The sequence below is a fragment of the Protobothrops mucrosquamatus genome, unplaced genomic scaffold (genome assembly GCF_001527695.2).
Source record: "Protobothrops mucrosquamatus isolate PMUCROS unplaced genomic scaffold, P.Mucros_1.0 scaffold1432, whole genome shotgun sequence".
Lineage (NCBI taxonomy): Eukaryota > Metazoa > Chordata > Lepidosauria > Squamata > Viperidae > Protobothrops > Protobothrops mucrosquamatus.
Window position 1 is genome coordinate 251,537 of NW_015387616.1, and position 24,640 is coordinate 276,176.

Below are 24,640 nucleotides of genomic sequence, written 5' to 3' on the forward strand. Positions count from 1 at the left end.
GTTCTCTTTCAGGATTAACTGGGATGATGTAAAAGCCAAAATTGAGCAGTTCATAATGACCGCTAGGTTATTTCATTTGGGCTTTTACATCATCACAATTAAACATTACCCAGAGCAGCAGGTAATTTAATATGAAATGGTTGACAGAAATAGTACAATGTGTTAGAGGTGTGTGTGTGACAAATCATGAAGAATGGCAAGGCATTCGATTGTATATTTTTATTAACTCTCATCCAGAAGTCATTTCCAAAAGAATGGCAGCTTTCAAATGATTCAAACTAGGACATATTGCAGTAGTTATATAGGGAGAAAGGCAGGCAGATAGGACGGACAGCAAATACTGGTTTGTGATCAATGTAACATCATTTAATTAAGTCCTGCATGTTTGAAATGGCAGTGTTTTGGAGATCTTGTCTGATCTTGGAAGCTAAACACAGTTGCCACTCTTGTAGGTCATATTAAGACTGCCAACTAGACTGGGAAGTTGAACAAAATATCCCAAAGAAGGCAATAGGAACCCTATTCATGTTGCTACAAAGAAACCTATATAGAGCTGTCCATGAAATGACAGGAGGCCAGCTTGGTTGGAAGAGCTGATACTTTTGTACTGTGACCTGGACCTGGACATTCCAGTCATGATGTTTCTTGTGTGTTTTTGACCCAATCACTTGTTATCCTTCATTCTAGCTCTCTTTAATTGCTCTTGTAAAAAATTTGGAAGCCCCTTAGAGAGAAGGTTATTTATGAGAACTCACTACATTGCTAGACTATCAGAATAGAGTGGGAATCACTGCCTTAATAATTAAAAAAAATCATTTCCTAATTATCATATGTCTTCTTCCTCTGCTCATTGGTTGCTGTTGTTGTCTATTTTCTGCTCACTTCCTGATCTGCAATTTCATGTGAGTTTGAAAACTACTTCTATCTCCCACACTCCGATTTTGTGAAAGATAAATTCCCATCTTAGTCTTATTCGTTCTAGAAATGTGTTACTGATGGGCAAGATATTCATCATTAAAAGAGAATGAACATGCTTAGCAGTAACAGGTTTTGAAGATGTATCTTCACACCTGTTGATTCAGATACTTTGTCAGGATATTGTTTCAGCTTCTCAGTCTAGGCTATAGCCATGGCATTTTTACCTAATGATTTTTCCTCCATCCTACATTTGGTTCCAAGTCCAAGTAAGGTGAGCCAGATATTATTACTTGCTGATACAATACCAAATATATAAAAAAAATAATCTATGGCAAGGCCTTGTTTTGAGTAGAGTGGATGAGAAAAATATTTGAACTTAACTGAAATCTAGATAAACAAAAGGCATGCTTATTGGAGCAGTATGTAAAAGCATAGGAATTTGTTTTGCAATGAAAGTAATAATAGCTATGTGGCTACTTAAAGGAGCCAGGGTAAATCTATCCATCATACTTCTTTCTTTCTTTTTTTTCACTGCTGATTTTATTTGATGGGTCCTTGCAAATGCCAAAGTCAGAATTGACAATGCTTCCCACAATGGTCCGATCAGTATCACAGATTAAGCCGCTCTCACAAGGGCACTTGTAGTAAACTTCATATAGACTCTGCAAGAAACAGAAAGATATAGAAGATCATTATCTCCAGACTTACGGGACCCATTCAGGCAATGAATATAAGTTTTTCTATGATTCATATCAGCCTCTCCCTTGTCTTGGACACTTTTCCCAAGGTACAGAAAACAGAGATATTAGCCTGGGATATAGACCAACATTAAGCTATGAATCCCCTGGACTTCTGGTTTGCCATCGTGGCCGCTGCATCCTCTGGAAGGCAAGCTCCATCTTCTGCACTCGATTTTGCACCACTGGGGGACTCTGGAAAGGGTCAAAAGTCGCCCTGTAGGGGTTACAAGCAAGGAGGGGATCCCCGCTTGATCGCAGGAGGGCGGTAGCCCTTCCGCTTGATCTGGGGCAGCTCTCCAAACCGGCGGATGAAAGATCAACCATAGAAATATGGCCTGTCACTAGGCTGCAGACAGCCGAAATCAAACTTACCACCAGGCACTTCTAAAGGAGCACGGATGAGACTGGGTGAGATCTGAACCTCTCTTCAATCCTACCTATCTTTTCTACCTGTATAAGCTGCCCAAAGTATTTTCCCCCCTGTGGAGAGAGGGAAGGGAAATCCTATCCCACCCTCTAAGAGCAGCGGCGACTGACTATCCAGGGGAGTTTAAAACATTGAAAGAATAACCTTATTTTAACTGGATTTATATGTTTCTAAAATTTGGGACCAAAAGATTTCTTATCCCTATTGAAGATTTGGGTTTTTACCTACAAAAAAGAATTAAAACTGGGAAAAAAATTATAAAAGGTTTGGACTTAAAAAATCTTAAATGGCATTGGTGACATCTTGTGACTAAATCTGATACTACAGCCTGTTATTGTCTAAAAGAGACTTGGCTTGAAGCCCAGATAAGGCTCCTTCAACCTTGGCAGATATCAGCTGTGAGAAGCTCAGCTGTGTTCTATACCCAGTGATAAAATTATTTTCATCCCCTGATTGTAAAGCTTTTAATTTAATACACTACTAAGAGAATATGGATGAAGATCAGGAACAGATTCTTTCTATGTTGAAAGCAATTCATGAAACTATTCTTACAGCTTCTGATGAAAAAAGACGCTATAGAAAAGAACAAGATGTCAGCCTAGATATTCAAACCCTTTGACTACAATTAAAGAATCAACTATGCAGAACACAATAGAAGAAGTGGAACAAGCAAACACTATGACAGAGGATTCAATGGACCAACGAACACAGTTAATGGAAAACCCACAAAAGGGACTGATAATACTGAAAATGGAAAAGACTTTCTATATAAACCAGAAGAAATCTGAGGAACAAGAAGAACAGACTGAAGGGAAGATAAACATTCCAGGACAACTATGGGGAGATGGAATAATAACGAGACGATTTGTCAGTCCTTCAAAAAGAATGGCGATTGGATGGTCTCTTTTATTTCAAATAATATATATAATAACAGAGTGAGATCTATTTGATTATTTAAAAGCACGCACATGGAAGGCGAGTTGGCAAAGAAAGAAAGGTAGAATAAGGCTGAAGAAAATTGGGGTTTGGATTTATTAGTGAGGATGTTATGTTATTAATTAAAATAGAATATACTCAAACAGACAAGATGTGTACTTTGAATACTAGATTATGCTATGAATTAAGATAAAGAAAACTTTGGACATTTAAAACTTGGAAGTATAAATATCAAAAGTTAAATTTGAATATTGATGGGAAATTAAAAATTGGGGAAAACTAATTACAGAATATTTATTGTCTATAAAGATTGAATGTTAAAGTAATTAAGATATATATAAACTAAAAAATTTTGATAAATGTAATAAACATTTCTTTATGTAGTGATAAAATAAGAACTGTATTAGTTTAAATATGAGATAGTAGATATGAAGAGAAAAAGAGAGGAAGTATTTGATGTTGAAATAAGGGAAATTTTGGTGATTAAATTTAAGACATTTGGAAATTAGGAGAAAATAAGAATGTTATACTGTATTATCAGTTAGATGACGTAATATGGCGAGAAATAGAATATAGTCAAATAGATAGGACATGTATTTTGAACATTAGATTTTGTGATGAATTGTGGTAAAGGAAAATATGGTTACCTTAAACTTGGAAATTATAAATATTAAATGTTAAATTTAAATATTCATGGGAAACTAAAAATTGGGAAAAACTAATTACAGGATATTTATTGTCTATAAAGATTGAATGTTAAAGCAATTAGGATATGTATAAGCTAAAAACTATTGATAAATGTAACAATGTTATTTTTACTTAATTGATATAATAAGAATTGTATTAGCTTAAACATGAGACAGTAAATACTAAGGGAAAAAGAGAAGAAATATTTAATGTGGTAGTTTAAGATTTGTACTAAAGACACTTGTGTGTTATTGAATTACTGAGTAACCGAGCCGCCACGTTGCTTTTTAAATACTTAAATGTAAAACTAGAAAATCAATAAAACTTTTTTTAAAAAAGCTATGAATCCCCTAACATATGTTTCTCCATACAAATGTTTTTCACTTTTAAACTATTCATTTTCCTACAATAATGANCAATTCTCTGTAAAAATATATTATCGCACAGAGTCATAATCAGGTTATATTGGCCTATACCAGCTATATAATCACTTCACAGGAATTTTGATGGTATGTCGTGTGTTGACATTGATCTCTGATTATATTCTGATTTACATAGTACCCTAGATTGATTGCATGTGTGATTATTTGCAGCATATTATTCAATTATCACTTGAATAATAATGCTGCAGGTTTTTAAAATAAAAGAATAGGACAAGAGCAAATTATTCCTAGCTGTATACATCTCCAAACCTAAAAGAAGATAATTCTGGGAGGATTAAAACAAGGATACCTCACATTCACTTACTAAGTTAAGAACCAGTCCTCTTGGATGAACAGAAGCCTCTGCCAAGGCAAGTGTCAGCAGTAACAAAATCCAAAGTCTGTCCATTGATTCTGGGCAGCCAATGAGTTAATCAAAGGCTCTTGGGATGAGAGTCCAGAGCTATCGGGAAGTTGCAGTTTATAAAGCATGTTGTCAAAGTCACATGAATCCTTCCTTCCAATGAATGCATTTTAGGAAAACATGTGATAGTGATAGCAAACTTGAATTGGAAAGAAACAGCAGACTAAACAGTAAAGAAACAAGCAAAATATAAGAGCTGCAGTCTACAAACCTTAGGATACTAAGTTAAGAATAAGTCCTTTTTGATTTGAAATCTGCAGAGATCAAGACCCTCAATATCAGCAAGGCGGTCATTACACCAATAGGTTCATACATTCTGGAAGCCCTTTTTGTGATCTGTTTGGGTTTAGTTGGGATGTTCTATGAGGTCAGCCAGTTATTAGAAACCAGAATTCAAAGTTTAGTGTAATTTGTGTCCTTCTTGAATTTTCCATCTCTGCCCAGTATGTCAGTTTTCTGTGAAACTCGGAAAAACTTTGCTCAATCCTTTGTTAGGATTTGGCTGAATGTGTTTGTGAACCCAGGTACTGGAGTGGAAAATCATAGTTTCTGGCTTAGTGTAATGTTACAGCTTTTGCCTTGTTGATTTAGTGTGATGTGTGGTCTAGGTCAGAGCTTTTCAACCAGTGGTACGGGTACCACCTGTGGTACATTGGCACCTGGCAGGTGGTATGCGACCATCCTAGAAAAGTGGTAGCGGGGGAGGGGAATGAGCTGAACTGGTGGCAGCACCGCACAAGCCTGAGCGAGAGATGGCTGGAGCCGCAGGGCTGTCAGGGCTCAGCGGAAACACCAGGATCAGTGCCGCTTTCCAGCTGATCGGCGCTTCTTCGGGGCTGTCAGGGCTCAGTGGAAGCACCAGGATCAGCCCCAGGCTCCAGCTGGAACTCAGCGCTGATCCTGGCACTTCTGCTGAGCCCAGAAGAAGCGCCGATCAGCTGGAATGTTGCAGCATCTCCAGGGTCTTGTGATTTACATTCAGATCCTTGGCAACTGATTCATATTTATGACGGTCAAAGTGTCCCAGGGTCATGTGAAGTGACCAAAACCTGCTGCAACCACCCAGCAGATGGGTGGAATAAAAACCAAACCCCCCCACCCCACCTCCACTGCCAATCCCCAACAGAAATGCTCACAACAATGAAAACCTCCAACAGGAGGAAGAGCACCGCTGGGTGGGCAGGCAGGTGTCTTGCTCGGCTGTGGCTTGGGGGGCACTTTTTTCAGTTCCATTGTAACTTCGAACAGTCATTAAGCGAACTGTTGTAAGTCAAGGACTACCTATACTTTATCACTTTTTTCCTTTTTTGGGGGGGGTCATCAAGTTTTTGACACCTTGCTAGGCGATTGGTGGTACTCGGATATTGGTGGTACAATGGGTGAAAAGGTTGAAAAGCCCTAGTCTAGGTCAGTTCATTAATAATGTTTTGATCCTTCAGAGTACAGAGAAGAGCAGCAAAGATGATTAGGGGACTGGAGGCTAAAACATATAAGAAACGGTTTCTGGAATTGGGTATGTCTAGTTTAATGAAGAGAAGGACGAGGGGGGACATGATAGCAGTGTTCCAATATCGCAGGGGCTGCCACAAAAAAGAGGGAGTCAAGCTATTCTCCAAAGTGCCTGAAGGCAGGACAAGAAGCAACAGATGGAAACTAATCAAGGAGAGAAGCAACCTAGAACTAAGGAGAAACTTCCTAACAGTTAGAACAATTAACCAATGGAACAACCTGCCTCCAGAAGCGGTGAATGCTCCAACACTGGAAGTTTTTAAGAAGAGACTGGACAGCCATTTGTCCAAAATGGTGTAGGGTTTCCTGCCTGAGCAGGGGATTGGACTCGATGACCTCCAAGGTCCCTTCCAACTTTATTATTATTATTATTATTATTATTATTATTAATTATTATTATTATTATTATTATTATTATTATTATTATTATTATTATTATTATTATTATTATTATTATTATTTTGTTGAACTAATAGCTTTCTAGTTGGGCTTATTTAAAAAGGGAACAGAGAATCCTAGAATCCCCCCCCCCCCCATCATTTATGTTAGAATACTTTTATACAGCATAACCTTTTCCAGTCTAGAGCCATCTGGACCAATTGAACACCTGTATAGATTGGCAGCGTAGCCATGCTGGCAGAGAGTGATAAGAATTTTTCCAGTCTATTATTAGAGACTCTATCAGACAAAACTGATACAGGACGTTCAGCAGAGTCTAGTGGAAAAATCTTGCTATAATAACATGTGTAAAAGACACCATATTTCTCAAAGTTGCACGTCAGGTTGCCTGAAACAAGAAGCTACCTGGAACCAACAACAGATGTGGCCTACTGGAACTTTCTCAGGATCCAAATGTTTGTTATGCAGTCCTGGACTAATCAGCCAGTAAGATGCATGTTGATAATGCCTAGCAGAAATATTATTCTCAATCTAGACATGTAACACTGCCTATTCTAACCTGATCCTGACTGAGAACTATAGGAGCCATGTCAAGAAATAAGTAGTATTTACAGAGAAAAAACAAACACTCTGGTAAGGTCTATGCTGGTTTTAGTTTAACAATGAGCATGATATTTCTCTGCAAGGATTTGAGAAAATACAAATAGACTGATATGATTCCTGCATATTCATTTAAATATTCTCATGTAATTAGGAATAATAAATGTATAAGCCATGTTATATAATAAATAGGCACACATTTGTTTTCAAGAAGATTCTTTACAATGCAACAGCCTAAGCAATTTTGCACTGAGAACAGATGATAATTGTTTTTCACCATTTAGGACCATGAGGAAGTCATGCCAACTCATCAACTTAGCCAGAGTTTATGGCAGAAGATTTTTCCAAGACCGTCTGAATATTCCTCATGCTTTTATTTGCTTATCTCATATTTTCCATTTTTTAGCCAATTGTTCCAATACATTTGATGAATATCAAGTTGAGGTGGCTATACTTTTAATCTTCAACCAGCCAAGAAAGTTCTGTACCTTCCCTTTCAATGGGCTTCCAGCCATGATGGACTGGAACACTTGGCTTCTCAGGAATCCTCAGAAATGGCCAGATGTGCTGCAGCAACAAGAAGCCATCTTAGAAAATACCAATCACATTTGTACAAATTAGATAGCCAAGGAACTGGCTCCCTAATTCTACTCCAACTGAGAAGAATCAGGGACCAAACAAAAATAAACATCAACATTATACTTGGGGAGTTTCAAGTAGTAGGTTCATGTTTTGGTCATGTTGACAATTATGTGTGTCTGCCTGCTGCTAAAGAATTGGGATCTCTGCTCATCGGTGATCTGCTTTTTGCCACCCATGATGCACTGATCCTTCTGATGGGCAAACTGATGGAAGAGAAGGGTCAGCACAATACTGCAGGGAAGACCAGCTAGTGCTCAAAAGCTTCCTCATATGTTGCTTCTCATTAAAGTTCCAGGAGTAAGAAGATAAGTGGAAAGTGGAGGCCAGAGTATGGAAGCCAAAGTATGGATGACCATGCTCAGATATTGGCTCAAATTATTTCTTTTTCCCCTTGGCCTTGCCCTGGGGAAGATTTTCAATCCACATATAAAAAAGGCAGTGACAACTAAAATGTCATCCCTGGGCTCCTCTCCAGGTTTTCTACTCAGCATTGGATATGACCAGGCTAAAGCTCTTATTAAGCAGCATATAGCAGACACTGAGTGCTAATTGGACCTAGAGACATCTCCAAACTTTACTGCCAGTGAATCCAACAGGTACTCTGCTTCTCTCATAATATACTTAACCAAACTCAAAGTAAGTTGGTCAGTAGGTAGCCCCTGGAGGGCCTTCATTCTGGCATGGTGCGATGCTCTCTTCTTAGCTGTCCTTGAAAGCTGATACAGAAAAATTCCCTACCTGAAGAGGCAATGTTCCTGTAACTCTGGACATACTGAAACAATAGGGCAGTGGTCCCCAACCTTTCTGGAACCAGGGACCATTTTTGTGGAAGACTATTTTTCCACAGGCGGGGTGGGTGGGGGAATGGTTTCACAAGCAACCTAGTTCTCATGCATGCGCAAATAAAACTTCGCTCGCTCACCCACTGCTTGTGCAGCCCACTTCCCAACAGACCATGGGCCAATACTAGTCCATGGCCCAGAGGTTGGGGACCCCTGTAATAGGACATGTGCCCCTCCAGTATCCATACTGCAGAAACATTTGTCTAGCCTCATCTCAACAATACTGTATAAATACCAAGTGCACACAGGACAATTTTATATCTCTCTACTCCTTTCAAACACTAATCCTGCTACAATATACAATGTTGCTAGGCTCTGTACTGAAGCAATTAAAATCCATCAGATGATCAACTGTGCTTCAAACCAGCTTTAATGAGCATTTGACTTGTTAGTTGAGAGTGCTTTGTATTATGATAAATTTAGATAGGCATATATTAATTTTTAAGGATTTTTTATACTTTTCAATAGTTTTTTAGGTTTTTGCTTATATATACAGTATTTTGGGAGCATAGATCTGCAGGGGATCTGATTAAGATAGAATAATACAGAGTTAATATAGGAATATAGAAAGGTTAACTTTGTGAATGTTCATACATTACACTAACCATGATTTACATGTCTACTATTTGTTAGAACACTATTAACAAAGTTGCATAATATTTAGTGAACTAACTGTATTGTTTAGAGATGTTTATGGTCAAAACTATACAAATCACATAATAGCTTAGTGTGATTTATCAATCCAGCCTTAAAGCCAATACCTGGAACAACCAGCACATCCTTGATGTTGTACAAATTGGCATCTTGCTCTCTTTTGTAGGATGAACACAATGTGCTTTTATGTTAACTCTATATTGAACAAGATTTATATGTCCTATCCAGGAACATACTATTTTCCAAAGTATAATTGTTAATGGGGACGGTGGATTAATCTCCATCTATCCTAGTCAAGGATGTCTGTGATTGCCCTCTGATGTGTGTCCCCAATTAATCGGAAACAGTGTTTCCTGGTCGGTACATCAGTCTTGGGCTTCCTGGCTTTCTCAGCCAATCGCTGTCTGTGGTGCTGAAACAGAGCTCACAAATAAGCTGCTTCCTCTCCGAGTGCTTGGAAGCAGGAGGGATATTCCCTCTACACTGTAGTGTCTACAGGGAGGGAATGCCAACTTCTTGGAAAGCACCAGATATGTAGGATGTTGAGAGAGGAAGAACAGGAGCAGCAGCAGCAGCAACTAAGGCTAAGCAAGCACTCTTCAGGCTCCAGCACCTCCCACCGAGCTGTTCAGCATTGAAACAAATAGCCTTTCTTGCAAATGGTCATCTGAGCATCTGAGGCTGGGGCAAAGAGTCACAGGAAAGGCAAGAGCTGCTTCACAGAATCTTGATCTATCAGGGAGGTGGAAAGCCAGCCTTGCAGCCCCTCTTCCTTGGATTCAGCTTCCCTATGTGCTGCTCCTCGTTAAAGTTCCTGGAGTGAGAAGGCAATTGTTTTCTGTTTGATCCTGAACTTCAAGGCATGTCTTACAAGACATAGCCATCTCTCTGTGAAGCCATGGCAAAGATGCTTCCAGCACAGGAAGCGGCAAAGATCTATCATACCAACTACGTGAGGAATGCTCGAGCCATGGGAGTGCTGTGGGCACTGTTCACCCTCTGCTTTGCTGTGATCATGGTGGTAACTTTCATCCAGCCCTATTGGATTGGAGACAGCATTGATACTCCACAAGCTGGTTATTTTGGCCTCTACTCCTATTGCATTGGAAATGCCCTGACTGGTGAACTCATCTGCAAGGGCAGCCCTCTGGACTTTGGCACCATCCCTTCAAGTGCTTTCAAAACAGCCATGTTTTTTGTGGGCATTTCTACCTTCCTTATAATTGGCTGCATCCTCTGCTTCAGCCTCTTCTTCTTCTGCAATGCAGCCACTGTCTACAAAGTGTGTGCTTGGATGCAACTGGCAGCATGTGAGTTGGACATAGAGAACCCGGGGGGTAGAGTAAGACATCCATTAAACATACAGTACCTTCAGTGTGCTATGGGATTCCTGCTCAAGTATATTATGCTTGGGAATACCAGAACCTCTTTGCTCTATCTCCCAAATTTGCAGTGCAAGGGGCAACTCTTTAAAGTGAATATATAAATTTGCCATTTGGACTGAAGTTCTATTGGCATCATTCCTAATAATGAGAAAGCAAAATGGATTTGTGGTACTGCAAAGTAAATATTAGCTCCTTGATGATGCAATGCTTTTCAGCATGTGGATATACATCTGTCATTTGGATTCAAGTTCCATTGGCAGCTTCTTCCTGAACGTGCTGTCGCTGAAACCAAAATATTCAATTTCTTTAGTTCTCATGTCAGCTAGCAATGTGTTTATTTTAGTGAGATGACCTGTTCTTGAAGTTACATTGTAGTCTGTTAAGTGATATGCAATTACAGTTAACTGTATAATCTATTTGAAGAACAGCAATTTTTCTGATTGTTTGATTTTTTAAAAAATGAAGTTATGTTTTAATGTCTTTTTCCCCTTAATCTGCTTTCTTTGTGGCTGCCACAACCACTGTCTCTGGTGAAACTGTAGGATGCAATCATGAAGTGACTATATAGAAGGTGTGTTAATTTAAAACCTCACTGAAACAAACCAGGAATGGGCAAGGAGAACATAGGATATGATCAAGGCTCCATCTTCAATGCTTTTGACAGGCAGGTTTAGCAGTTAGCATTGCCTAGAGAGGAGATATGTGTTTTAAGAAAGCTGCTTAAAGGAGAAAAGGAGATGCTTTATATAGGATATTAGCAACTAGCAATTTCTGAGGCCAAATGGAAAATGAGCTTCTGTTTGTATTTCCTTTTATGAATGAGAAAAGTCAGAAAATCGTCAAGATAGTTGCAGCCTAAGAAGAAAAACAGGGAGAAATTTTGATTCATAACAGAAAACTGGCAATGTAATAGTCACCACCAACTGACACCTTTCAGATATATTAAACTACACTTCCTATAATTCCGTGCTAGTGTTGCCATAGGAAGGGTTATGATGAGGGTAAGGTATACTACTGCAATATTTAATAGCAAAAGGGTATAGGTTTTAGTAATTCAAAATAAATAGTGGGTTGGATTCAAACATAGCCATAATTACAATAGCTTCACCAAAAATACTTGGACTTAAGATCCAATCAGTTTTAATTGGAATGCTTTACATATAAAACTATGTATAGCATTCCTGTATTTGTCAGCAATGGTATAGAAAGAAAATAATATTTAAGGAAACCTGAGCCTAACAAGCATTGCAAGTCATAACACACACAGCACACACACAAGGTCATAGAGCCAAAATTAAATAATGCTGTTTGGGAAATAGTATGTAGACAGAAATTCAAAATGAAATAAATCCTGCCTTCTATCTGTTGATTTATAAGGGTTTTTTTTATTAGTGGCAAAGTTTTTTTTTTAAATTTAATTGCTTCTTCCACCTCATTCTGAGAGAAATAAATGAGCTGCATTATTTAATGTTATGTAAAACACGAGCATCCTTTGCTTGAAGAAATGCATTTTGGCTTTCCATCTTCTAAAAATTACCACAAATTCAAATTAGGGCCAGGATTAGGTAATGACTTTCCATTCCGCCTAGAATATCCTGCTTAATATGTGTAAGCTAATTAAGCCCTGCCTGTAATGGGGATGCCAGAGATGAGCAAAATTCTCTGCAGTTTTTCCATAGTGAGATAGACCTGCAGAAAGCAATCTTAAAGTAAGAAGATGCTGAAGCCAGTAATGATATTTGAAACCTTTTTCAAATATTCATGCCAGTGAACAAAGCCTGGTTACATTATCTTCTTCAGCAAATAGAAATGCATTGAGTGAAAGAGAGGTTAAAGTAAGTCTGGCAGCACAGCAACAGGTTTAGCAGTAGCATTTCGAATAAGCTGCAAGGACAGGCATGGCATTAAAGAAAGCTGTAATTCCTGCTGGCCTCAAACATAAATAACTTAAGAGGCTCGAAAAGGCTTCTGATTAACCCACATTGGTTGAAGAGCACAGTGCTGAAGGACTGTAAAGATCCTAAGTGACAGGAGTACAGGGGTATAAAAGCTTTTCTTAAAATAATAAATCAATACATTGCTATGGCAACCTACTGACATGTGTCTATTCAAGTAACACACTCTCATTCATCTGAAAATTTACCTTCCTCACAATAACAACAATAATAATGTGTTATACTGACTACAGAATCCAGTACCTTGGAAACCTCAACATATTTCCATATAAATTCCTGGCTGTTTAAATTTACATCTTAAAATACAGGTGAGTTTTCACTTAAAGACCACAACTGAGACAGGTGACTCTGTCACTAATGTATTTGTTAAGCAAGCCATCATGTGACTGCAACTTGCAATTTTAATTGTCCACTTCTGCATTGACTCTTGTCAGAAGCTGGCTGTGAAGAGTGCAAATGGCAATCACATAACCCAGGATGCTGCTACTGTTTGAGTATGAGGACTCATCCTAAAGTTATTTTTTCTACACTGTTGTAACTTCAAACAGTTGCTAAGCAGGGCAGTTGTTAAGGGAGGACTGCCTGTATGCCACAGATTAAAACTCAGGATGCAAAGAAAGGGAATGAATAGATGTTTTAAAATCTTTTCTTCTTGAATGTAGCAAATGTGCCACAGCAAATAACTAGCCTAACTAAAGGAACTAAAGAAAAGGGTCAACTACGGTAATACTTCGCTGGAAAATAGAACTAAAAATAGTTTCATAGCTCTTGATCTCTTGCAGGAATATCACGTGGTCATAAACTAAATGGTAAGAAAAGCAATTCTCAATGCCCTGTGCTTGTCCACTTTTTCCAAGAATAGAAATTATGTGTCCCTCTTTTTACTTTTCATGTTAAACTCTAATACAGGGGTAGTCAACCTTGGCTCTTTTATGACTTGTGCACTTCAACTCCCAGAATTCCTGAGCCAGCCATGCTGGCTCAGGAATTCTGGGAGTTGAAGTCCACGAGTCATAAAAGAGCCAAGGTTGACTACCCCTGCTCTAATAGTATGAGTGTTTCGGACAGGTTACAGATCTCTCTTACTATACTCATCGAAGAAGAATAGCTTATAAAGTATTAATCATAAGTATTTTATTTCCAAAAAGTAGTCACATATCTTCTATGCCCTGGATAAGGGGCTGGCCTGTGGTTATTCAATCCGGGGAAGAAAAGGTCTGATGCTAACACTAGTTTCCAGGACTACAGCTTTTCTTTAGTTCCCAAATTAAGCCTGTACTTGCACTAATTCAAGCTTTCAGTAAGCTTGGCTGAAGTTGTGGTTTTAGCAAAGAGAGCAGGATGAGAAACAATATTGTATCATGCTTTCTGATCAGTTTCGAAAGAGAGAGAATAGAAAACGGGACTATCCATTTGTCAAAGGTGGTAAAAGACAGTAAAAGTACTTTACAGTGTACTGTCATGCCATCATTTGCACTTGAACCTCCTTTTGCATCTGTCCCTATTTATTTATTTATTTGTTTGTCTGTTTATTAGATTTATATAGCTTGCCCAGCTTGCATAATCAGGAGCCTGAGCAGAAAACTTTATATGAAAAACCCACGAGAGGAGATACCACACTGAGGTTGCAACTGTGTCTTTCAATATCATCACGTTCCATTCCAGGTGCGGGCTTGTCCATTGGCTGCCTGCTCTACCCTGATGGCTGGGACTCCCCTGAGGTGAAACGCATGTGTGGAGAGAAGACTGACAAATACACCCTGGGAGTCTGCACTGTGCGCTGGGCATACATCCTTTGCATCATCGGCATTCTTGATGCCCTCATCCTTTCTTTTTTAGCATTTGTGCTTGGCAACCGGCAAGACAATCTTCTACCCTCTGATTTTCAAGTGGAAAACAAAGGTAAGCCAATTTTTTCCCCAGAGGAACCTACCCCTCCCATAGTCAAAACAGCAAGGACAGCGGAACTATAGATGATGAGGATTTGGACATTTACTTCCATAAAATTTATAAGGACAAAAAGTCCATAAGCTTGTCTTGTGTGCAGATTATTAATATTAGCACTCATGCCACATCAGAATTGTCAGAACCTTTCTTTTTTAGTTACTTTAAATTGTTCTCATGGTATCCTATTTTTCTTCCATGCTTCAACAAAAGGCAATACATGCAAGCTACAAGATGTCTACTGGCAATTTTTTTTGGCTATATGCAGTTTATTCCTGTAAAAATCCATAATGTGCCCCTGTATTAGTGCCTGACAATGGCTGAGTTTGGTGATTGCATAATTGACTCTGCTGGTACAGGGATTAATAATACATTTAATAGAATATTCTAATTCACTGCAAGTGAGGGATTGGGCAGGTAAGGAGCAGAGCAGAATCATGAATGCATTATAAATCATTGGAGAAAAACATACAGGGCAAAAGCTTCTGCAAAGTTTTTGTTTGGAAGCCCTTAGACTTCCAAAGTTTAAAAAAAAAACCTCAAGCATGCTTCTGGTATTTGTAGCTACTGTATAAACTAAATTATTCCCTTTCCCTAGCTAACAATTAAAATAGCACGATACACATGAGACTGTTACTTTGTGTCCTATCACTGTTTTAAGTTTTAGACATCTGTAAAATGCAAAATCCCGTTTTGATAAAAATGAAACTATTCCATTGGCCTTTAGTGCAGCTCAGGGGGTTTGGGATTCTAGAATGAAAAAGGCTACAATTTGGACATTTTATATAGAGGACTAGCATCATTTATGTTTTCTCAAATGTCAGGCCAATCTTCCCATTTGGAGAAGTTTCAAGCAACAAAATGGGTGATTAAAACTTCTGCCTTTTCACCTGTTTTCCAAATGTGCATTTAACCCAGGGGTCTTCAAACTTGGCCCTTTTATGACTTGTGGACTTCCAGAATTCCTCAGCCAGCGTGCCTGGCTGAGGAATTCTGGGAGTTGAAGTCCACAAGTCATAAAAGGGCCAAGTTTGAAGACCCCTGATTTAACCTGTCTGTTCAATGTGTCTTTTCTGCTTGTTAACAAAAAAAAGCTGCAGTGTTTTTTTTCTCTCTCAATGTCAGAAAACATGGGAAAAATGGTTTCACAGTGCCCTCTGTTGAAGAAGGAAAAGGTTATTGGGGATGTTATTACCAAAACTTCAAAACAAAATAATAAACAAACTAAAAATAAAAACTCTACAACTTTCAGCTTTCAGGATGCTGTAAAAAACTTGGTAAAGTCCTCAAGCTGAGAGATGCTACTTACCCCCCCTTTTTTAGTGACACATATAAATATTAACTTGACCTGGTTGTCACTAATTGTCATTGCCATACTACCGTAATACAGTTGAAGTAAGTTACTCCAAAGCAGAGCCCTTCTGTTCCCTGGGTTTACAACCATAGTCAAGCTTGGTCAACAAATTCAACGGTCTTCATCAAGCGCTAATGGCAAATTCTATCCTATGTGTAGCATGTGACATCACAGCTTCTATTTAGACCAAATGTGGTTATTTTAAAATGTATGGACTTCAACTCCCAGACTTAGATCATGAAAGAGGGGTTATTATTCCATTAGCTGCTTTTGGAGAAATGGGGAGGGGAAATGGCACTTTCTAGATTATTATGGAGTGTTCTTTTGTCCTACAGAGGAAGCAAATAAATGAAGATGAATACTGAAGGAATCGCAAGTGTACTTACTTCTGCCCTTGAATACTGAGCACCCCAACCTGATCTTGAACTCAGATAAGCTACGTGGCACACATGAATGCTAATGTGGATTCTGCCAGCTATCTAGACACATCAGTCTGTATTATAGAAGAATGATTCTGCAAAATAGTGCGCTTTTCCAGAAAAGGAGACTATGACAAAGTAAATTTTGTTCAGCATGACATCAATTGGTTTTGATCTCCACATCCTGTTTGCAATGTTTTGTACATTGTTCTATAACTGTGGGGCCCAATATATATGGATAATTAATAATAGACCTCAAAACATTTTGCTGAATTAAATATTGCATCCATTCAGCCAGTTTGATATTACTTATAACAGGCATATGCTGCCCTGCAAACTCTACTTCAGGAAAATGTAACCCTTTAAGTCTTGTGAGTCATGTGTAAGTTAAAATGTCTATGTAGCACATATGGCAACTGCCCAAGCCTTCTCATCAGAATTGTATTTTTTTTTCCAGGCTTGTTAAGATACATGCATTGACATAAGTCATGGGATTTTGCTTTCTTTAAACCAATGGAGTACAGTCCCCATTAATTCATTTGTCCAGTTAATATGAACTGAAAAACGTTAGGTTGTATATAGGAGTTACAACTTGGAGCTTTTGGACCAAGATATTATTCAGGATTACTGTTTGCATTTCAATCAAGGGGGTGATAGTATATTTGTATTTGTATATCCAATTTACATTTGTCACAAGGCAATTCTGAAAAAAATATGGATCTTTCAAAGCTTTTGAATACACACACACACATACACACACACATACCCTCTGTGATATAGAGACCACCCCCATCCCAGTGCATGCTGTTCTATCTTTTTATAAAGGTCACTTTCAGGGATGACCATATCCCTGTGACACTGGATTTGTTACATTTCAAAGTTATCATTTGTAACAGAGATTTAATTAAATGGCTCTGATTACTATGCCTTTGCATAGAAACACCTTTACACTGTGTCTTTTTTCAAATGTTGCTGATGTGCATCTTACACAACCCTGTCTTGTTCTCTCTCCTATTAACCCATCTTCAACAATGTGTCTTATCACTTATGGGATTTTTTTTTGAAACGTCATGATGGGGAGCACTTGTCAGTTTTCCCAGGAAATTGGGAATGTTTTGAGAACTGTTCTATCTTCTTGATGTTATATAGTCAATCAGCCTGGTTCTATTCTGGTTCAAATGGAGTCTCTCTTATGCAGGTTTGACTTACTCAAAGTGTCTTAGATTAGTGCCTAATCTAAATTATTCCCACGGCACCACTGTTTTATCTATGCACTAGAACTTCCCAACCTCTGTCCTTTTAGCTGATTCATGGAACAGATGTTTTTAAGGATGCTTAAGCAGCCCTGGACCTTAATATGCATTTCGTTGCCTACATTTGGTTTTCAGAATTGGCCGATTACTGAAATATCATTAATTCTAATGTGGACTGCTGCTTTTGGTACTATCCAACAGCTTCTCTGCACAGTATACTATGCTCCCAAGAACTATACCTATCACTTCTAACGCTTGATTAATCTACAACCCAAAGCCTGCTGCTCCCTTCAGTAGAACACAAGTTCATCATCCAAGGATTGAATTCTTCCTATGAGCACACCTCCCTTTATCCTTGAAAAGTCCTTTCCCATTCCCATTTCACTGACAGCAAGAAATCTATTAACCTAGAAATGGTATATGTCAGAAGATCTTATTTGCATCTTTCTTCCTAAGGATGTTCAGCTCACCTAACTTGGTTTCAAGGGAGAGACTTGTTGGAAGAATCAAAAGATCATTGCATTAAATATAAACTCAATTAATGCTCAACTGACAGTCATACATATGACACTCCAATAAACCAGTACCACTACACCAGCTGACTTTCTATCACCATATTCATTAGTGTTGGCCATTTTAAAAACACTAAAATAAGCTCCTAACTTATACTTTTAGAGTTCAGAATCCTGGCTTTCTCTCATGATTCACTGGAAATGGAAGAATATTGTTTTCCTTCCTCCATTTGCCTTCGTTTCTGTTTGCTCTCTCTGCACAGAGGTTCTGCTGCTTCTCCTGGTTCCTAAAGAGCAGGGGTGTCAAACTCAATTTCATTGAGGGCCACATCAGCATTGCGGTTGCCCTTGGGGGGCTGGGTGGGTGTGGCCAGAGTGGGTACAGCCTACTGGGTGGGCGTGGAGTGGGTGTGGCCTACTGGATGGGCGTGGTCAGTTCTACATCATTCGCGTCAAGGGTGCCTGTGGGGGCCTGGGCAGGAATGGGACAGATCTGAGTATCTCTGGCAGAAGGGGGTAGGACTAGGGCAAGTGCCAAGGCATGGTCCACCGGGGCAAGTGCTAAGATGGCCACCACAAAATTGTACATTAGCTCCTGGCTAGCCTGGGCCAGGGCCAAGGCAGCGGGGCTGTTCCCTCACTGTTTCCAGGATGGCTTCGCGGGCCACATGAAACCACTTCACGGGCCACATCTGGCCCCTGGGCCTTGTGTTTGACATGTCTGCTAAAGAACATAAGTGGAGGAGCCTAGCAAGAGCTCAAGCAAGTGCAGGTACACACATTTCATTAAAAAAAAAGGAAAAATTAGTCTCAGGAATGAACTGTTTTCCTTAAATGTAGTTGCATTTAACTTCCCTGCTTTTTTCTCTCCAACTCACTCTGATCTAAGTACTGCTCTGATGATAAATTTGGCTAAAAATAAAGAGCAAAAAAGCCAAATAACATTATAGGAGCTGGAAATGAAATAATTCTCCTTCCTCCTATCCGTAACTTACAAAACTACATTTAGCACCCATAGGATTTCATCAGTAGTGCTCATATTTAATTTTTCACTGACTACGTTCAAATACCATCCTAAACTTTGTGACAGGTTTGATCTTATTCTACATGCCATTTTATGCTTATGCTTAGAGTGTGTAAATCATTTATATTTCACAGGACTTCTGATAAGAGCTCTACAACAAACACTTCAGGTGAACATAGACAGCATATTCAAAGTATCTGTGGATTATTGGATAATCTGTTTATTGTGCTGTATTTACAAAGAAAAAAAGACAATACACCCAATAGAAAGAATAAAAATGTATTTTCCTTCTAGTTTTTAGGTCAACAAAACAAGTACAAATTGGTTAGTGAGCACTTTATGGCAATTTGGAAGTTGAGTGAACCTGATGTGAACTACGAAGTACGCAGACAATCCAGACAAGCTACCACTCGTGCTATCTCAGAACTTCTCTTTTAGTGCAAAAGAGCTGTGAGCAGTCTCCTTCATTGGAGAAGAAGCCTTTATTACAACCAAGAGATGCCTCTTGTTCTAGTCCAGGGGTAGGCAACCTTGGCTCTTTTATGACTCGTGGACTTCAACTCCCAGAATTCCTGAGCCAGCCATGCTGGCTCAGGAATTCTGGGAGTCGAAGTCCACGAGTCATAAAAGAGCCAAGGTTGCCTACCCCTGTTCTAGTCAGATAGCCAGGCTATGCAAATGAGGCTACATTGTCACCAGAAGTTCAATTCTTCTTGCCAGAATGTCTTCACAGTATTCAGAAAGGAAATACAAACATACATTCTAGTCCTATCCTAAATCTTTTTACAGACAGGCACAGAAGTGCTTTTGGGAGGCAAGATACCCCAAATAATATGAATAAAATGAAAACTTTTGGAACATTTTTTCCTTTTAAGGTTATGCCCAGAGAACTTTATTTAAGCTTTTCTAAACAGAAACGAACGTTTTGCTAAAACCCCAGTCTCGGTAGCATCACCAAATTAAACATGAGATATGATGCTTTGTTAACACATGCTAACCAGATTTTTTTTTTTTCAGCAAAGGGGAGCATCTTAAAAGGACTCTAAATGAGGATTTGCCACACAATGAAAAGAATGACCTTGCTACTGGCATATGCACTGAATTGTCCCAAACAGGGCCTGAAAAGTATCAGGTCTCTAGCATTTTCCAGCCTTGGGAGAATTTTCTAATCTCAAAATTCTATTTGGTCCATTGTTGGGCAGGCAACTGAAGTCCCAGCTACCCCAAAACTATCATTACAGCTGGATACAAAAGACATTTAAAAGAAAGTAACCAGGGATACTCTAGGAGATGCTTACTGTAAAACTAACAAGTGTTTTATATTCTTCTAGTTAAAAAAAAATCTGATAAGATTCAGTCACAACCAGTTCTTCTTAGAGTTTGAAAGTTACAATATATTCTGTTGAGCAGTATGTTTGTAATGATTTTGAAAACAGAATCTGTCACTTCATCTCTACTGGAAAGAAATTAAGACTATTTGTCCTGAAGGTTAATATATAAGTAAAAACAGCATTCTATTTAAAAAGGTAATTTCTAAAGTCTAGCATTCTAGACTAGTTAACACAGTTGATAACATTACATTCATTAACATTTGTTGGTTCTAGGTCTGGGCATATAGCAAGGTTGAAAAGATAGCACTAATACCATCTTTCCTTATTTTATAGTAAGGATATAATCTATCTTTCTGAGGAACTGCTCTCTAATAAAAATACAATTTCACACATGGCCAATATGACACCAATGGCATAAAGCAGACCTACGTAACAAGTGGACTGCCACAAACTTGGTAAATTCCTACTTTTGAACTCCAGGTTGGGTTGCAGAAATACTTTTATCGAGCTCAAGCTGGCAGTGACATATTGCCCAAGGCTACGTACTGGACAGACCTGGCACAGAATATGGGTACTCTGACTCCCCTCTGCAGCCAATAAATGCATAGAACATACTGCAGAAATGGTTACTTTTACCACATTCTTTCATTTTATTTCCCTTGTGAAATTTATTCAGGTTTATATGCCCCACCTTTGGAGAGCAAAGTTTATTGGACTCAGAACTACCCTGAGCACCAAAAATCAAAAATGGCATGTGTGTATGTGTGTAAGTTATATATACATATATAAATATATATATATATATAACTTCAAAAGATTCAATGGCTAAAGTATGTCCAAAAAAAATAAGAAAAAAAAAGTTATCCAAGCAGCAGAGCAGACACTTAAGGATTTAGTTGAATCTAGTGCTCCTCATGGAGCTACCACCTCGGTGCCATCTGCTATTTTTCCTCTTACTGCCACAGCAACTGAATGTGCACTAAGAAATGACTCCCAGAGTCAGTGAGCTAAGGAGGGATTCACAAGCTCGTCACATCCCCCTTGGGATGACTGCAATATACTTAAGGGACTTTATCCCCGTGAAGATTTCCTTTTAGGTAAGGTATCTGTGTAAGGAAGAGACTATGCAATAATTTCACATTCCCATAAAAATTCTTTGGCAAACTCCAATCATTGCAAATCATATTGGATGTCCACTGGCTAGTAATAGTCCCCACCAAGTCAAATACACAATCTCACGTGAACAGTTAGATTTATCTAAAATCTAAAAAGCCTTCAAGGAGAAGCTTCACTCTGAAAATCAACAAGGAAAAAGTTGACCTGGAAGAAGGAAAAGGGACAGCTGGGACATCTAGGTTTGTGTATGTCTCTCTGTGTGTGTATGTGTGTGTGTGTGTATGTGTGCGTGTGTGTGTGAGTGTTTATATATTTTATGCTGTAATCCAATTAGAGGGCCACCATATCAGACTGGAGTGTTTAGGAGTTGAGCCAGGGATGCCTGAGACACTGTGCTGCTGTAGCTCTTTTTTCAGGATTCAGCTCTAGCATAGGTAATAAGAAGTCTGTGAATGCAGCTGCATCATCTTGGGACCATTCATATTTTTCCATCAATACTTCAAAGAGACCCCATGGCTTTAGTTTAGTAATGTGCTTCAGATCACCTGTGAATAATAACAGAGATATTAATATAATATGTGCAGGAAGGCCAACAGAACAGTTCACAGAACTGAGTTAAAAGATGCATTTCAAAAGAAAAGAAACTTTTTTTCTGTTCCAAAATTCATAATTTCCATTATGCAGGCAGGCAGGGAGGCAGGCAGACAGCACTGCATTGCACAGTGTTTCTCAACCTTGACAATTTTAAGGCACGTGGACTTCAACTCCCAGAATTCCACAGCCAGCAATGCTGGCTGTGGAATTCTGGGAGTTGAAGTCCACGTGCCTTAAAATTGTCAAGGTTGAGAAACAGTGGCATAGCAGAATATGTTTTAAGCAGAATATGTTTTAAGCAGTCTAGATTTCAAAGCATGATTGAGAAATCAGGTATTCTAAGTTTTCTTCCTTATCTTCAAAGAGACCAAATAAGTATATTTATCACCCAACATAAAAGGTGATTCTTTTCAATATAGGAGAAACATGTGCGGAAACATAGGAAACTGGACTAGCTGTCATACAGGACGTCGTTGCATTAGTGATATTATATATGTTTGGAACATTTAGTTTTCAGGTTCATTTGGAGCAATTGCCAGCCTGAGTTAAGAACACTTCTCTCTTCATCTCAAAATTTCTTATTTCAATAATAAACTCTGGGAAAGTTTCTAGCCAAGAAAAATATATCAGTCAAACTCTTTAAACAAAACCACATTGGTAGGGCCCTCTATTAGCAGCCCTATTTCCAGGAATAAAAAATTCAGGTTCAATTCCTTCAGGTTGGAATAGGGCTATAGGTTCCATATACAGTTAGTCCTCGACTTAAAACAGTTCATTTACTGTAGTTACAGTGGCACTGAAAAAAGTAATTTTCAGTGACCGTTTTTCACATTTACGATCACTGCAGCATCCCCATAGCCATGTGACCAAAATTTGGACACTTAACACCTGACTCGCATTTATGACGGTTGCAGAGGTCACCTGATTATTTTTTGCGACCTTCTGACCAGCAAAGTCAACGAGGAAACCAGATTCACTTAACCTCTGTGTTACTAATTTAACAACTGCAGTGATTCACTTAAGAACTGTGACAGGAAAAGTTGTAAAATGGAGCAAAATTCACTTAACAACTATTTCACTTAACAACAGAAATTTGGGGTTCAATTGTGGTTGTAGGTTGAGGACTACCTGTATAAGAAGAGAGAAATAAAAGACCCTATCAATTATGGGAAGTTTAGTTTGCTAAACTGGGAAAATTCAGTAGTACAAATTACTTTTTTTGTTTGGTTTCTATTGGTTTTTCTTATTGTAAATGTAATCTTTAACAAAATTTACTATTAAAAATATAGCAATTTAATGAAAAATAATCTCCTTTCATGAGGAATACTTTGTTTTAGCAAATGCTCAGGTTATTTTAGACCTGGCAGTATAACTGATCGGTGTTTTTATATTAGCATATCTAGGAGGAAAAATATTCCATTTCCTGAAAGGCAATTTGCTGCCTGTAGAGGCTTTAAGGATGCCTTTGATTTTATTATTGGAATCAAATTTTGGGTTAAATTAAAGAATTTGTTCCCTGACAGGCATCTTGCATTTTTAATATGGGCATCATATTATGATAGTATAACATAGGTTAAATGGAACAGAAAAGTTTTATTTACAAGCAACAAAATGAGTAAGACAAGACTGTATTTTGGCCTCAATACTATTTAATCTGTATATCAATGATCTGGAGTCTCTATTACCTCAGGCCAATGCCCACTGCCCATTATAACGAAAATGAAAATGTGTACTATGTTGTATAGAACTGATGCTATTCTTCATTCATGTACTAGATTGGGTTGAAAACATCTACTTAATACACTACACAAGTATTGCCAAGAAGATCAACTACAAATCAACTATGATAAAACTAAAATTCTGGTTTCTGAGAAAAAAGATCAAAAAGTAAAGCTGAAAAATCCCAAACTTTATGATAATACAAGTTGAGAATTTTAGTTAGCTGAGCCATTTTATTTCACCATGCTCTGCCCTGGCAACATCATTGCAAGGCAATACTTCTAAAAGCAAAAGCTACTATGCTGGTCCTGCTTGACTATTTTAATTTAAAAGGACAGAGATTCGTCCGTGTACCAATACAGGTATTTAATGCAAAAACTGCATCTTAAATTTTCTATGGAGCTGCAATTTGGATTACAGTTATTAGTAATAAGAGCCCAACTACAGGTGATTTTAAGATCTTTTTTAAATGTTCCAAATTATATTTGAAACTGTTATTCTCTTGGAAACTGGACAATGCCCTTTGAAAACAAAAACTTTGCTAAATGCTATTAAGTTGCAAATACATGTTTTTAAAACCAAGGAAGGACTGCTACATGAAATCCCAAATAATTATTTTGTAAATTCATGGTTTAAACAGTTGACCAAAGAGATGCTCAGATACTTCTGATTATCTGTATTCCAGGATTAGACCTCATGATTTTATTGTGTTAAGCAAAAATGGAGTTATTTAGTATAGGAATTAATGGAAAAGCCAAAGTTCCATGTTCACCTGTGACTTTTGGAATAAATTACAATTTTCTGCTCTCTATGTATTTTAGTTGTTTACACTGA

The 24,640-nt window shown here is 38.2% G+C and overlaps 3 protein-coding genes across 3 annotated transcripts in view; 1 reads left to right on the forward strand and 2 right to left on the reverse strand.

The window, feature by feature from the left end:
• Positions 1-1,415: 1,415 nt before the first annotated feature.
• LOC107292818 (colipase-like) lies at positions 1,416-4,555 on the reverse strand. The gene is made up of 2 exons (XM_015821944.1): positions 4,456-4,555; positions 1,416-1,580 (listed from the first exon to the last, which is right to left on the reverse strand). The coding sequence occupies exons 1-2, from the start codon at positions 4,537-4,539 to the stop codon at positions 1,416-1,418; spliced, it is 249 nt and encodes an 82-aa protein (XP_015677430.1). The 5' UTR covers positions 4,540-4,555.
• Positions 4,556-10,098: 5,543 nt separating this feature from the next.
• Positions 10,099-19,484, forward strand: LHFPL5 (LHFPL tetraspan subfamily member 5). The gene is made up of 3 exons (XM_015821945.1): positions 10,099-10,510; positions 14,206-14,442; positions 19,348-19,484. The coding sequence occupies exons 1-3, from the start codon at positions 10,099-10,101 to the stop codon at positions 19,482-19,484; spliced, it is 786 nt and encodes a 261-aa protein (XP_015677431.1).
• A 2,369-nt stretch (positions 19,485-21,853) lies between these two features.
• Positions 21,854-24,640, reverse strand: part of SRPK1 (SRSF protein kinase 1) — a 32,431-nt gene continuing 29,644 nt past the window's right edge. Inside the window, exon 15 of the mRNA XM_015821946.2 lies at positions 21,854-22,038. Within this exon, the coding sequence (XP_015677432.2) occupies positions 21,854-22,038 (185 nt within the window). The remainder of the gene's footprint in view (positions 22,039-24,640) is intronic.